The sequence below is a fragment of the Hermetia illucens genome, chromosome 2 (assembly GCF_905115235.1).
Source record: "Hermetia illucens chromosome 2, iHerIll2.2.curated.20191125, whole genome shotgun sequence".
Classification (NCBI taxonomy): Eukaryota; Metazoa; Arthropoda; class Insecta; order Diptera; family Stratiomyidae; genus Hermetia; species Hermetia illucens.
In genome coordinates this window covers 83,023,948-83,040,376 of record NC_051850.1, presented here as the reverse complement: position 1 = coordinate 83,040,376, position 16,429 = coordinate 83,023,948, and the positions used below count along the sequence as shown (strand labels likewise).

Genomic DNA, 16,429 nt, shown 5'->3' with positions numbered 1-16,429 from the left:
CAGTAGTATATACTGTCCTTATTCCCACGACACTGCCTAGTTTGTCTTTTCGAACCTTCGTGTCATAGAAGCAAGCACTGATTTAACTAAATTCTGTACGTTCGACGTTTGAAATCCAAAAACAAATTTCTAGTTGAATAACTGGCATTTATATGACGAAACCTGTGATAAAGGCAACCGAGAATGTATTCTTATTTTGATTGTACAATAGAATGTCTACGAAAAAATTGTTTGGTGTGGTATCTTTCTTCTCCGGCCGCCTGTTGGACTGAAAACACCATCCACGTGGACAATACCATCTGTCCAACTCTAACCGCAAAAATCGTTGAGAAGCAAATCAGAGATATTTTTGTGTCTGAGCATTTATAAAAAATGTTTATTAGCGATGCAAATGCGCATAAAATTCTTGGTGGCCGCCTAAACAGCCTGTGTGCGACGGTCGTCGACAGGATGCAATGTAAGCATGTACCGGTTTTCCTGATCTCTTCTCCATCTGGTCGGTTGGCCGAATCGGTCAACTACGGACTGTTCAGGCGTAACTGACATACCGAAATTAGCGTGGATGGCGGCCTTAATGGAAACCTGTCATTTAATACCACACATCATTATTGTATAATCCGGTGAAAAAAATGTATAATGCCCACCATTAAACTCAACCTAAGGCGAAGTTACTCCTGCACGTGTGGAGATTCACAGTTTCAACTTTCGCATGAAACATCGTGTCAATGTGTATAGCTGCTTCTGATGAAAGCGCGTGTAAAACTTTTCTCAGTGAAAACCTTCTTATTGTGTTTAGCAGGGAACGTTTGTTATAATGGTGGTAATCCAAATAGTTGACTCCACCTCATCTAAGGTGTTCCAGTTTCTGCTATAATATAACCACCTTCTACATGCACGGGAATGGCAATTTTCCAGCGTGGGGCACATTTATCTCTTTATCAAGAAAGATGGTTGTTCCTGCCCTCCGAAATCTCATTTATTTCAATCCGAAATATCCTACTGAGTTTCGGTCAACAACTGAAAAATTAGATTGAATATCATAATATTTGGAATATCAGGTTATCGATATTCCCACAGGCATTAAGATCGTTGCTTGTCAAGTTACGGATACATCAAGGCGAGGTTTTTGAGTCCATTTTTTTCCGAGCTGTATATGTACATTGTCTTAGTTTTTACATGAACGTAACCAAATTACGCAAATAGTTGTATCCAAATGTCTAATGAAAATTTCAATTGTTTGCTTTTAAGCTCGGCTGTTTGGAACAGCGTGTTTTGGAATTGGAACTGCCGCGGCGTCACCCAAGATGTTGGGAAAATTCGCAATGCAATAATTCATTCTCGCATACCGTTGCACACACTGTACAATAGCATGCACCATCCTTTGGCTGGACACCTGACGTTCCAGTTTTGACTTTTCTTAGACATTTTTGTACATACATATGTGTATGATAGACGATAAATTAAATTTTGAGCTTAATGAATATGCAATATGGTGAACACGTAGATTGTGGTTCGTTTTGCTTCAAACTTGTCCAATCTTTGCGAAACCTAAGTCAAAAGTGTACCAGAAAAGTAATGAATAAATATAGCCTCAATATTTCGCAACATATCTGCGTCGAACGTGTTATGTCAAATCGTTAATTATTATCAAAGCCACTTATCGACAGGCAATAAATAAGATATTTTCCGGCTCATTTGTCTGATAATTGTTATTGAGTATTGAGGAGTTTCTGGTTGTAGTGCCTTCAAAATGTTTATTTGAGTAACCAAACGAAAGTGAGTTACTCTAGATACTAAAAGCAATTTATCATCGGAAAGACGACAGTTGCAGTTATAAATCTGTAGATTATAAGCAAACCTTTTACTGTGAGCTACATACCAACCTGCGTAGCCGACATTATTGCATTCAATAATTTGATCAATATATATATTTATGTATTTTTATTTAGATGCTTTTCCCCAATTTACAAAAGTGACAAAAAGTCAAGTTGCTAGTCCGACTTATACTAGAAAATCCTCCCCAAATTCTAGCAAAGTGACGTCAGTCAATTGAATCAAATTGCATTTAAGTGATAACGATGGTAAATGTGTTACAATTTCGTACCAAATACAACTTGTTTTAACCAATCTCTTCTGTTAATATGGAGAAGCTTTTAATGTGTAAAATACGATACAGGATACAGATAGCTTTCCGAACATTAACCTGAAAAATCTGCTTCGTCTTTTCCACTACAAAATTTGTGGTATCATTATTCTAAACTTCATTAGGTAAACAGTTCCACCACCCATTTCGAATCAGATTCTATATCTGTTCTTTGTATGGCCTCATTCAATCAGTATACTTTGGGACACGTGACCATGATCCCTTCAGAAGTGATATACGATCCCAAAGTTATTTCCTGTAGTAGTAGGACTAGTTTTCCCAATTTACGTTTTGCCAACTTTCCAAAAATTAACTGAGCCAACTGCATGCAAATATCCGGACCCCTTTCAATTACCGTAATGGATTCCTATGCCAATTACAAGCAAGCCTCAAAGAAATATTTCACTTCCATCTATTTCGGTTTTCGAAACCAACATTCTATAACCAGTTCCACATATATGAATACATATATATGTAAAGTCGACAACTGGAAGTTGACTATGTTAGACAACGTTTCAGTGCCTTTCCCGTCCTACTTCCTTCCTTCCTTACTCGCTTCCTTCCGAATTGGATACATTAGGCAAGCCAGCAGTTTCCTACTGATGCTCGAGGAAGTTATATCCCGAAAATTTCGTTACAGCATCTGTTGCAAATTCGACATTTTTAGCGTTACCCAAAATGGTTAGTGAAGCCATTTGATAATTGTTCTACGGAAGTGTTTTTCGTGAATTATTAGGAGAGAATAAGAAAATTAGATCATTGGACGAGCCTTGTTGCAGGAAACTCTTCTCAAATGTAAGTCAATACAGAGGACAGAATTTTAGGGTTACATTAACACTTTCAGTTCGCAAGGACGTTCACACGTTGTCGAAAACCTTTGGCACCGAAAGCCATAAATCCCTCCAAGCAGGAGTTGAGAAATTAATTCTGGTATACATTGTGTGCCCATTCTAGCAGAAACGGATGAGAAGGGCAATCAATGTGGCTCAAGTGAGTTTATTGATTTTCGTCCTTTCTCTTCTCAACTTCTTAGTTTTTGTAATATCTCTTATTCTAAGGAAAATTTATCACTCGAAAAAAAGTCTGTACTTCACATTTTGTACCATTGAATCGGAAACCAGGAATGAACATTTTCAAATCGATAACTTCTTTTGCAGAAAGTACATTGACTAAGGGCAGCTTCTGTGATTTTCCAAAGGAAAATAAAAATTCGATCAATAAAATGCTAAACACCAGTATCTCCAGGGGATTTTTTTTTAGACTAGTAGAATTATTATTTTGCGAGTGATATCGTTTCAAAAATTCAATATTAACTCTACCATTGAATGATATCATGCTTGCAAAAGCTAAAGCTGACATTGTTGGTAGATTAGACTTCGTAAATAGTCCTCATTGCTATTGAACATAGCATGTAACAGCAGAGGGTATAACATTTCAATTGTTCGCACTATAATAGTTTTTCTCTACAAAATACGACCTAGCATAAAGGTCAGTCATTACATTTGAACGTATTTAACATGGGGCTTGGAAACTACCCATTTTTAAGGTTTTATGTGAAACAAAACCTTATTAGAATCGATTGGATATTTGCCTGTCGGTCTACCCAATTTGGTAACAGCGTGTGGTCTGCTGTTTCCTTTACATACGGCAAGTGGCGCCATTTTGTGTTAAGTTTAAGGGGGAGTTCCATATACATGTGAATGGAGGGTGCAAAATTTCTTTTCACAAAATGCAACCATGTAACCCACATCAAATGACAGCGCTCAATTAGTACTTTTAGAATCAGGCCTCATATTTAATATCGAGTGAAACATAGGGTAGTGAGGGCTTAAAATATGACCCCCATAAAGTGTAATAGGCCTCGTTCAACCGAAAATCTTAAAAAGATCACAATGGTGTATCTAAACGAAATCTAAGCCTCAAAATATATCCCGTTCCGATATCTATACAAATAAAGTTATTAATAGCATATATTACCATATCTTAGAAATTAGCCGGAACCCAACACCCCCCTCATGCTAGAATTGCACTTGCATCAGGCATAACACAAGGCATAACTTTGGGAAGTTTGAAGGAAATCCAACTATTATTAACAAAGTTATAGACGGTGAAAATTTTACATTTTATGATGATGTGAATTCATGCATTCTAAAACGTGTATGACGTCATCATAACATATCAATTCGTCAAACCACTACAAATTGAGCTCACGTGAATTGGAGGCCGTAGGAAAACATTTCGTTTCAGTTTTTTAATCATTTATATATCAATATCAATTACTCCAGACGGCCATATGTATGTATTTATATGTATATGTAAATGAAGCTTTCGGGAAGTGCCTATTTCAGATAGATATTTTTGTATATTGAACCAGCGGTATTCAATATTCGTACTTTATATATACATACATATACTTTTATGCACGAAGTAAATCGAAAATATGTGTACGATCAATTTATATACGTGCATATATAAGTATAGTATTCTAGGCAATGTTTGTTTAGGGTGAGCATAATATCTACGTCTGTAATATGTACGTATTTCTTGTAGTTTGAAAAGAATATGAAGGAATATTTGGGGTTTTTAGCCATCTACGAATGGAAAACTGTGCGTAGACAGTTTCTCACATAACGTGAACACAAAACCTTTATACCCGAAGCGCCGCTTCCAGTATTCCGACTTGTTATCAATATGCTTCCATCCACGCAACAAAAAGCGATGAACCGTCCATTCAAATTACCTTTCCTGAAGTTCAGCGAAACTTTTCGGAGATCTTGTCAACTACTGGAGAGTGCATCGTTTATTTGCATTTCGAAATATGGCATTCTCTGTTTTTGAAGGTTTTCAATCTCCATCCTACTTGTAATATGTAGGATGATCATAATAATGACTGCATAAATAAAAAAAAAATAAAAATATTTAAATCGTCTCTAATTTAAAAAAAAAGAGAAAAACTTATCATGTACAACTGAAGATTTTTTCATGAATTTTGCTTAAATGCACCATGTAGTGTTTTGCGAGAAACAGAATAAATTTTAAATTCATTTTTGCCATAATTAATTATGTAAACAAGTCCAGACTATCTAAGTTTGTAGCCTTTGGTTACTGACTAAAAAACTGAAAAATATACCATGTAGCGGTGCATTCATATGTAATATAAGGCATTCATTCGCAGTGAAAAATTTCTCAGCATATCATAGGTCTGCACATATCCATGTCAACAATATCGAATCCGAAACGATATGGTGAGTGCAACGGTTTGCCCGGGGATCAACATAAAGACGTAAAAGATACTAGTCAGTAGTATTACAGCACAGTTTTCAGTCAAACGGTACGGATGGAAGATATCTCTCCTTCCAACTAGAACTACTGAAGATGAAACCGACCGAAAGACCAAAGTTCAGCGTAACACTATAGCACGTGGAACAGTATCGATGTACTGCAATTTCACTCCATTCAGAGATATACTTGTCAGCCTTCTCAAACCTTCAGCTTTTCGTTTGCTAGCAGATGCTGCAAGCATTATATTATGAATCGTTTCATTCATGCGATTATATAAATATCACATTACTACACATAAGTCAAATAGCCTCTGAAAAATTATAATATCTAGACTCTAGTAAATCGCAGAATCAATTTAATTTGACTCATTTATAGTAAAAGTGGAACTAAAAGCAGGATCGAAAGACAGATGATCTCAAATAGATTTAACTAGCTACTGATGTTGTTCAACTAAATGTATCCCTGCGGTGTTCCTAGTGATTAAATCAAATGTAAATAGAAGGACGAATTTACTCCCCTTCGCTTAGTGATTATTTTTATTCTAGTACATCAGACATATAGTACTGACAGATCAGGTTTCGCACAATCGCAGCTTGCCCACAGACGTGCATTCGCGTCAACAAACAACTTAGTCGGCAACTTGGTTGCACCTCTGTGGCTAGTTTAACGCACTTACAGACGATGACGATGCTGATATGCAAAATCAAGGCAAAGGTTTGTCAACGTTACTAGTTTGCGGCAAGCGTGTGGAGCCTGCTTTACTTTTGCCTCACCTCGCTATCCAAACCCATTTCGGCGAGCTCCATGATCCACCTACCTAAGTCCTTGTGACTTCGACGACCGACGAAAGGCAGGCAAGTCATATAAATGTGTGCTGGAGGCGATTCACTCGATGTTTGGTGCGACTACGCATCGAATTCCAACGTGTGCTGGAACCATCGTAGGTTTGCAGATGAGGTCACGAAATGTACCAGTTCGTGCACGTTTTTCGCGCTGAAGGCCAGAGCGGCGTCAACACTATACGACTCCCTTAGTTGGCCCAATTTTTTGGAAGACACAAGCACAGAAATCTCGGTCCTCCCCGCCTGCAGACCCAACAAGCTATTTTCTCACCAACTTGACAAACTTCACGCGCATTAACTCTTACGACTACAGGCAAATAGACATGCACTTGGCTTGCGTCGAACCTTTTCTTGGCGTTTCATTTTAGCTGACATCCGTGTCTCCATATTAGGCGCCGACGCCGACACTATGGGCTGACGGTGGATATTCATTATAGGTCCCTGGTAGATCCCACAACCTCTCTTATGTCGTCAAGGAAAATTGTAACCTGCGCGAACAATCATACACTTTCCATGATTTTTGACGACGAGGACGTTGCCGATCCACGCATTTGCGCACAGTTAAGCATAATGTCCAGTACATCAATAGACCTGGTTTCCCAATTTTCTCGAAGGTGCTTTCTCTTCCACCCCAGAAGCTCGTTGTTACGCGGAAAGAATTCAACGAACTAGCAGGGTACATGCAGAGTTTCCACCAGCAGTTGCTCATCTGCACTCCATGTGATCTCCAATCCTAACGGCGAATGGCGACCATGTGGGGATTATGGACGTCTGAATGCAAACGATTCCGGACCGGTACCCCATTCCACTCATCGAAGACTTTGCAGCAATTTGCACACCTCTCGGACTCTTCGAGCTCACACGAACAATTTTTTGACTATGGAATGCGGCGCTTCCATACTCTCATTTTTTTTGCAATTTTTCTCCATTTTTCTTCAATGGCAAATTTCAGCTCCGATCGACTCTGAAGCTTATGCCCTATAGCAAAGTTTCAATTAGATTTTGTGCTGGACGTTCTCGGCGAACCTTCTCCCAAAACTTTTTTAAACCATCACAACAATCAAAATTGAACTTGTTTTAACCACTAAAGATACAACCTCGCCGTTCATATAAGTTCTCTTTATATGATGATGACGTTATATACGTCTTAGAGTACAATAAATTCAAGGAAAATACACGATTTTGACCTTCTATAACTTTGTTAATAATAGTTAGATTTTTGTCACACTTTACACACACTACATCATTGCTTATAACCATACCATTTTTAAGGTTTTGTGTAAAACAAAACATTATTAAAATCGATTCACTGTCTGTCACACGTTTTGGAGAAAATCCAAAACGACTAAACTGATCCGAACGAAATGTGGTAGATAGATGGAAACTATGAATTCCCACGCATACAGTGAGTGGCATAAATTTAGGTGGAGTTTAAAGAGGGGCTCCCAATACATGCAAAGGGAGGATTCAAAAAATTTTTCAACGGACATAGTCGTGTAGGGTATAAAATGAAAGGTCTCGGTTTGTACTTTCCGAAACTGACATTAGTTTTGCCGTGAAAAAAATCCCAAAACCCAAAAATGCGAAAAACATCAGGGTGGTGCGCTTAGATGAAATCTAGGTCTCAAAATATGTCCCATTCGGGTATCTGCTCAAATAAATTTACTAATAGTATATTATCAACTTTTAGAAATTGACTAAAAACTTCCCCATAAGTTCATCCTAGGTGTACTAAATGTTGCACCACATGCCAAATTTCATGAAAATCCAACTATTTGTGTCAAATTCGTCCGAATTAACAGCATCCATCCCGAGGCTTTTTTTTTATATTTGATGTAGGTTACATTCTTGGCGTTTGGTAATAATATTAAACTCAGAATGTGAAGTGTATGAGGGTGAATATTATCAATACAGGGATTTCCATCAAATTATTTATTTAAATCGCTTTCTAAAAAATAGAGAGCAATGGAATTTTTAACTATGTGACACGCAGCTGTTGTGCACTCCTCACATCCTTCTCTTCTTCTTCAGCCTTTGTCCCGTTCACAAGCGAGGTCGACTCGTCGTGATCGGTTTCGTCATTTTATTTTATCAAATGCCTGATCTGGAGATAATCGTCCCTATTACCGCAAGACGCCGTTCATTGTCTTTTATAGTCGGCAAACGCTCACAACTATAGAGAGCGGCAGACGGACGACATTGCAGTAAATTTTAGATTTGGGACGTGCGCTGATACGTCGACCACAAAGAACACCAGTTGTGGAATGACCCCTCATCCAGGTTGCGCTTATGCGTGAAGCAATTTCATCACGCAGTTCTCCATTGGCTGATAGCATTGACTCGAGATATTTAAATCGTTGAAGTCTGGCAATGGCAGTAACCTGCATGTCGAGATATTTAAATCGCTCAGTTCTGGCAATGGCAGTAACCTACCCAGAACTGAGCGATTTAAATGGAAATCTACTTCTCATATAGGGAAACACACAACCTTTTATACCTGAAGCTTCATGCTTCCGGTTTCTCGACTTGTTTTATTTTTTAGCATGAACTTAAGGAGGTTTCGGGTAAATTTCCAAAATATGGTAACATACTATCGTTAACTTTATTTAAGCAGGCATGGAAATGGGATATATTTTGAGGCCTAGAAGGATGCACCATTGTTTTTTTTTCAGATTTCGGTTGTATAGGTTCTGAAAAATAGCCCTTTTACATGTTTTGGGGCACACATTTTGAGCCGCCACTCCCCTATGTTTCATCCGGTATCAAAAATATCCTTAGGTTCGATAAGTACTACGCCCTTTCATTTGACGACCATACTTTGCGAAAAAAAATTTACACATGTATGGAGCCCCCTCTCCTCTTAACACAACAGAAAATGGCGCCGCTTACTGTATGTAAAAGGATTCACAAACCACATGTTCTCACCAAATTTCGTGACAATTGGTTTAGCCATTTCAGAGTAAATTTGGTGTGATAGACAGACAGATATCGAATCTATTCTAATAAGGTTTTGTGTGACTCGATTTTAATGAGGTTGTGTTTCGCACAAAACCTTAAAAAGAATTTTTATACAAAGAAAAATTAATTGTAAATGTTAAACGGTCTACACTATCATGCTGAATTTGAGCCTCGTTCAGTGAAAAAAAATTTACACGCTCTCGTTAAATTCAACATAGAATGATGTCATTTACAGAATTTTTGTGGCTTACAGTTCCAACTTTTCTATTGGATTTCGTGTCAGCCAGTTTCACCATTTCGAAGAAAAGTACGTGTGAGAAACATAGACCCGTAGACAGATGGACAGTGAACCAACATTAACCAATATTATTAAGTGGGCAGTAAACTACAGGTCGGAACGCAATGGAAATTGGGTAATATTAAGCTAAACTCAATTGTTACTTCCATTCTGCGAAACACTGGGACGAAATCACGTTTGGTTGTTTGGGAACATCTTTTTTAGGCTGTGTCCGTTCCAAATATTCAATTCCATAGTCGGGAATTGCTTCCATAAGGCGGCGTACCAAATTTCTAGGAAATGAATTTTGAATTTATATCTCCATCAATCAGTAAACATATAATATTGGGTTACTGTCCAATATAAAGCCAACTTTTGCCTAACTAAATATGGCAGGTACATATTAATGCATAAGCTGCCGACGTACATAAGGAATATTGACGGGAATTTTTTTGGTTGCATTTAACTTACCTTGAAATGTTTCTGAGGTTGTATGCAAAACGCCTCGTACACTTCTGGTATGATGATGTAACATGGCCTCGAATTCTCTCGTCGCTAATTTGAGAAGCTCTGTTTCGGTTTTGTTCGAGCAGCATTGACCACCACATACGGATCCTGGAAGAAATTTAAGTCAGTCGATTAAATATGCATTCAGAGTCGTATTGCAAGCTAAAACTTAATTTTATTGGCAGCAATTAAATAAATTACATTCACATTCAGAATGACAAGCCGTGGTAGCTTGGGCTTCTATAAAGCAATATGTCGCAATTGATTACAAATGAAAGAAACCAATAAGGCAACCCTTATTTGATGACAATAGTTGCAATAAACTACATACATATGATGCATATCCCCGTGTGAACGTTCTGCGAACCCTTGCACCAATTTGGTTAGGAGATTTCTTCGCTGTTTTCGTCTAAATTAGGGTCAACTCTGGCATTATAATGAATTCATCGATCTAAGCCCTCTTTTAATTTGTAGTTCGCTTAATTTCAGGTCGGGAGGTACCAAGGCAGGGAGGAAACTCTTCCAACCTGAGCTAGGAGAAGTACCAGATGCGGGTGCAATTCGTTCTGGACATTTCACGATGGCAGCGGTCGAGTCGTTATTTTATTTTCAATTTGATTTTCTGCTCATTCAACTTGGCCCATACTAATTGCACTATATTGTGTTTTTGTATATGTGTGAAGAGCCCTGGAGTGTTCATCCAACTCTTGGGGCACATGTGTGCTTTCTAAAATCCTTGTGCTCTACTAGGTACATATACATCTTCACCAAAAAAGGCCCACGTCTTCTTTGGATCGTGTTCTATGAATGAAATTCCTTCCGGTGTAAACATAATATAAAGTATACACCTAATGTGAGCTTCAGGATTATCGAGGTGAAAATTTTTGTGAAGAGATCAGGATTCAAAGAAAATTTAAGCTCGAGTACCATTTCTCGAGGATGCATTCAAAAATGGTCCGTACCAACATGATTAAATGAGAATAAGGAACACCTCTGCTGCATGGGAATAAGTATATGTACAAGTATATTACTTCCCTAGTGTGTGCTGAGAGGCTCATTAATTCAAGTCCCGAAGTAGAATACTTTCCAGGAGACTTGAGAAAAGTCAAGGAGAAATTTTTCAAATAATATCCAACCTCCCATGAAGTGGAAAAAGCTACAACCCGTGCACCAATTTCAGGTTTACTCAAGGAGATAAGTTTTCTTTTATAAACGACGAATGATAGTAGACATGTTTGTGACATTGACACTGTCTTGTGGACTCATTTTGAATTACTTGTATGTCGCATGACATGTTTGCGGTTGAACTTATCTTAAAATCCTGGTGAGGTCGCAGTGCAGAACAGCATTTTACTCATATGCTGTTCAATTCACTATATAAGAGAATCAACTTTCGTTTTTTTTTCTTTTTTACGTTGATCTATTTTTCCGATCCGTCCTATGCATCCAACTTCTCCTTATGTTCGTATAAATCGTAGCAACGACCTCAAAATTGAAGTATTCTCGTCCATCTCCATCCGATAATCGCGCTAAATTAATTGCAGCACATAGTGAGGCATAGACGACAAAAGCAGGACAGGAAATTGTTCCTGTCAGTTCATTACAGATATCTTCCGGGAATAGGCTAGCCATACATTTTAACAATCTGCAGATTACAGCTAGCAATCGCTGGCAGGCCATGCAACCATGGTGGTTCTCTCCAGGACTATTTCCCGTTTTTGCGTTAATCACTATTGTTGTAGTGGTTACATAATGCACATGCGGTGAAGCAGCTTGCGGCTATTTATAAATTTTTAATCATTTATCTCTGTCACAATTCTCAAAGGCATTCAAACATAATGAGAGACATCCACTCCAGAGCTCTGGAAATGCAACACTCGTGAAAGCATGCAAGGATATAGAATACCTAAGTATTTGGTGTATATAGACAGTTTGGCGCCATACTGGAGGTTTCCTCTGAGGCTAAAAACATAGAGAGGCACTAGCTAGGCGTCAATCGCTCTATTCTTGATTGAGTATTTTGATGCGACATTTGCGCGTGTAATACCACATTTTCCAGACAATCCCAAATGCAGTAAGAGAAGTATCTACAGTTCCGGGTACGTGTAAAGATTACATTTCTTGTGTCTTTGCTCTTCATATATACAATATCTTTCGCTTTTACAGTAGGATGAAAAGGAATGCAAGCTGAAATCCATGTATTGGGACTGGAGCCCACAGTGCGAGCTACAAAAAATAAATTGAAAAAGCCTAGATAATAGTTCTGCAGGTGTGTGCATAATACTTGATTGATATATTATTAATATCCAAATATGGTAAAAATTGAACATGCCATTTCCTAAAAATTCTTTTCATTGAATATAGTCATGTGGGGCATCAAATAAAAGGTATCAGTTGATACTTCCAGGATCTGATATCAGTTTTGACGTGAATTGTAAAACGCGCGTGCAAGGAGTCAAAATGTGCACATTTAAAGTGAGACAGGACTCATTTTTGGAAACTACCCTAACCAAAAATCTGAAAAAAATAATATAATTTTTTCTCCGAATATAGTCATGTTGGGTATCAAATGAAAGGTCTCGATTAGGACTTTTCGAGGCCTGTCTTAGGTTTGACATTTTTAGAAACGCGGGGAGTCGGAGGGGTCGAAAGTGATGATTTATTTAACGGACTCATTCTCAGAAACTACTCAACCAAAAAATCTTAAAAAAATCATGAAGCTGCTTCTATATGGTGTCCAGGCCTCAAAATACTCTCTATATTGATACCTGCTCAGATTAAGTTAATAATAGTATATTGCCATATTTTTTGGGAAATTGAGTAAAACCCCCCTTGAGTTTATCCCAGAGTTATAAGAGTTTGTAGTAGTATAGAATATTGTATGAAGCATGTTATCCCCAAGTTTGATCAAAATCGTGCTACTACTAGCAAAGTTACAGTAACTCAAAACTGGATTTACCGTGTAAATTTACTGCAACTCCATATCAATGTCACACTAAAGTGAGTAGACTGACATGCTAATTGCATGTACATAACGGGCTACGTACAAATGGGATAGTTCTGCACTCAAATATACTCACAGAAGAAGCAAACAAAACCCTTCATACCTGAAGCGCCTGAGCTTCCGGTTTCCCGACTTGTTTATCTTTCAGATGAGCACAGCGCCCTCTAGGGTGGCACCCAAAAAACACCTAAGTTGTTCAGTACTTCAATAATGTCCACCACAAACCATTCCCAAACAAATTGGAATACCGGAAGCTCGATGCTTCAGGTATACAGGTTTTGGGTTCATCTTATGTGAGTAACACTCAATGCATGTTTTTCCATTTCTCCATAGTTAAGAATGCACAGTATTCCTTCATATATTACCAAACTCCAAGATATGTACATACATATTAAAACAAACAAACAGTACCTATTACCGCATACAAGTATATACGTGTGTATCAAAATTGATCTCACGCGTATCTACATATTCTTGTCTTACCCCGTGCACAAATCATGTATTCCGGTATGCCAAACTTACCCTTCTCTGGTTTAGTATCTTTATCCAGTCCCAGACAAGAGCCGCGTATAGCAGGATGGATTTCACCACCCTTGCGATAAGTAGCCGGCGGCTAGATTTTGGCCCTCCAATATTAGGCATCATCTTTGCTAGAGGTGAACCAAACTTCGCTGCCTTTCGCGCATAGTCCAGGTGCCCCTTGAAGCTCAGCTTGGGATCAATCATTACCTCAAGTATCTTATTATCGATTTTGAAACGATCTCGTGATTACCAATCTGGCCTTTGACGATATTGTTCTTCTCCGCGCATAGTCCAGGTGCCCCTTGAAGCTCAGCTTGGGATCAATCATTACCTCAGGTATCTTATTATCGATTTTGAAACGATCTCGTGATTACCAATCTGGCCTTTGACGATATTGTTCTTCTTGCGATTGGTAATAAGAACTGCCTCCGTTTTATCTTCGCTAGGTTTAGTTTCACCATTTGGAGCCATGCTTTGATGGCATGAATGATTTCACTTCCATACAGTTCCACGTCCTGGGGATGTTTCGCAATTGCTACCATCGCTGGGTCGTTTGCAAAACCAATCAACTTTACCCCTTTTGTACGCGAAAACCGCCGTATATTATGTCCAGAGCAGGGTCCCCAATAACGGACCTTGGGGAACACCTGAATTCACAACAAATTTCTTTAAGAGAAGTAATTCGAGCTAAGTAACCAGTTTAGCGCCTTAATTTAACCCCAGTTAGCCAAGTTAAGGTATTCCCGACATCCAGCGTCACCACGATGCCTCCCGGGCCAGGACCACGAACGTCGCTATTGCCTGGAACGTGCACCACGCTTTGCGAAATCCATACTGCCGCTTCAAAAGACCACCCGCTATCTCGACGAACGGAAGCAGCCTCTCTAAAGACAGATATGACAATATGAATAGGGTGCGCCAGGTGGTTTTTGGGGCTTCGGTAGCAGAACCAAGCTCTGCCTTTTTCACCGGGCGGAAACACTCCTTCCACTATGCACGGTTCAAATGTGGTTATGAACAATGCGAGCCTGGTATTTGCAGCCAACTTTAGGGCTTTGTTCGGAATCCTGTCCAATTCCCGGAGCCCTATTTTGATCATCGTGCCAGTCCAGGTTACGACAACACACTGTTCGAGCATGTACTGAAGAGAAAAAGTCATTAGCCGTAGCCATAGCAGTGCAAGGTTCTAACACATGCGCTAGGCAATAAGTTCAGTTGAGTTTTCACTAACCAACAACGAACATCCAATAAGATAGGTCGCAGTAACAAGTGGGGAAGCCGGAAGCTAGACGCTTAACATATGAAAGGTTTTGTGTATTAGATCATGCTCTATGCTGTAGCTTACATTGGCGAAAAAATTTCGTGATTCTAGGGTGAAATTAAGGGGCCTTTTGCAGTCAATTACTAAAAGTTATAGAAATGTACTATTATTAACTTTATTTGAACAGATATGCAAGGTATTTTGGAGCCTAGGCACCATATAGTGGCAGCCCTCTGATCTTTTTTCAGATTTTTTGGTTAAGTAGTTGTTGAGAATGGGTTCGTTAAAAAAATGATCGCTTTCACCGCCCCCCCCCCCCGTATACTCCACCTGTCCACCAAATGTTAAAACTAAGACTGGCTTCGAAAAGTACTAATTGAAACCTCCAATTTGATACCTCACATGACTATATCTGATGAAAAAAAATTTACCCAACGCCCAACCCAAATCCGCCCCGTAACATTTTTTTTGGCCTAAGCCGGCCAAGACTAAAATAAAGTTTTGTTTAGAAATTGAAGGATTCCTAAGTCCGCCATCCATCCATCCGGCGGACCGGATCCAGTTGGAAAGCAACACCGCAAGTCTTAAATTTTGCATATTGGGTGCTTGCCCAAGAACGAGGGGTCCGTGGACCACAACCGCGAAAGCATGTTGCTTTCCAACTGGTCCGGTCCGCCATTAAGTGGAATCCCTCGATTCCTAAACAAAATTTTCTCAAATAGTTGGTAATGAGTATTATCAAACTGAACAGTTTAGTTTAATGATGAATAAGGTCAAAAATTAAAAATTTTATTCAAGAATGAACTTTCCTGAAGTATTTATCCTAATCTCAGGACCCAGAAGGTCCTGCTGCTTTAAATAGGATGAAATAATGATTGAGTATGGATGTCGAGAGAGAAATAGGAATTGTACTAACAGCCCATATCGATTTCTTACTGCAAATATTCTGTTCTGTCCAATAAAATTTCCTTCTAACCATTTAGTGTCTCTACGACGGTATTTTTCTACTTTCTCACATATGCACGGCAGAACTTTCCAGTACCTTGCGCGTGTTGTCGATTCCCTAATAATCAACTTATTGTTTTGTGCACAAATCATGTATTCCTTTATCCCTTTGTGTTTTCAGTAAAAGATTCATATCGTATCCAGGATACGTTCAAATCTATTCATGCTCCTGTTTCACGTGTTTCAGAAAATAGACAATCAAGCCATTCTTTTTACTCCCCCCATTTCGTTTGAAGCGTAAGGAACAAAAATAAACTCTAATGGAAGGTGGCTGTAGGTATAAAATAATAGAATCCAATTGAATGTTTCAATCGAAAGTGGAAAATAAAGATAACGTTGAAAAATTCAATCTAAACAAAACTGTAGACGTTGAAAGCTTTATAGAGAAACCAAAATGGAAAATGGAGTGATTTCATTTCTCGCATTTCGGAAGAAGCCCTTTGTTTCGGCGGAAGTGGCAGTGTAATGGATGAGATGAGAAATGGATATCTTCAACAATATCAATTTGGAGCAACTCGGTTTTGATGGGCAAGATTTTATTGGCATAGTTTGTGAAATCCAATGAATTTTTCTTTCATTGTGGACAAAGGGCGGAACTCAAGAACCGCGCAGGACGATGTGTGCTTTA

General features: G+C 38.7%; 1 protein-coding gene across 1 annotated transcript in view; it reads right to left on the bottom strand.

The window, feature by feature from the left end:
* LOC119647444 (division abnormally delayed protein) overlaps positions 1-16,429 on the bottom strand; it is a 276,981-nt gene that overhangs the window by 90,662 nt on the left and 169,890 nt on the right. The window contains exon 2 of the mRNA XM_038048367.1: positions 9,974-10,117. Within this exon, the coding sequence (XP_037904295.1) occupies positions 9,974-10,117 (144 nt within the window). The remainder of the gene's footprint in view (positions 1-9,973; positions 10,118-16,429) is intronic.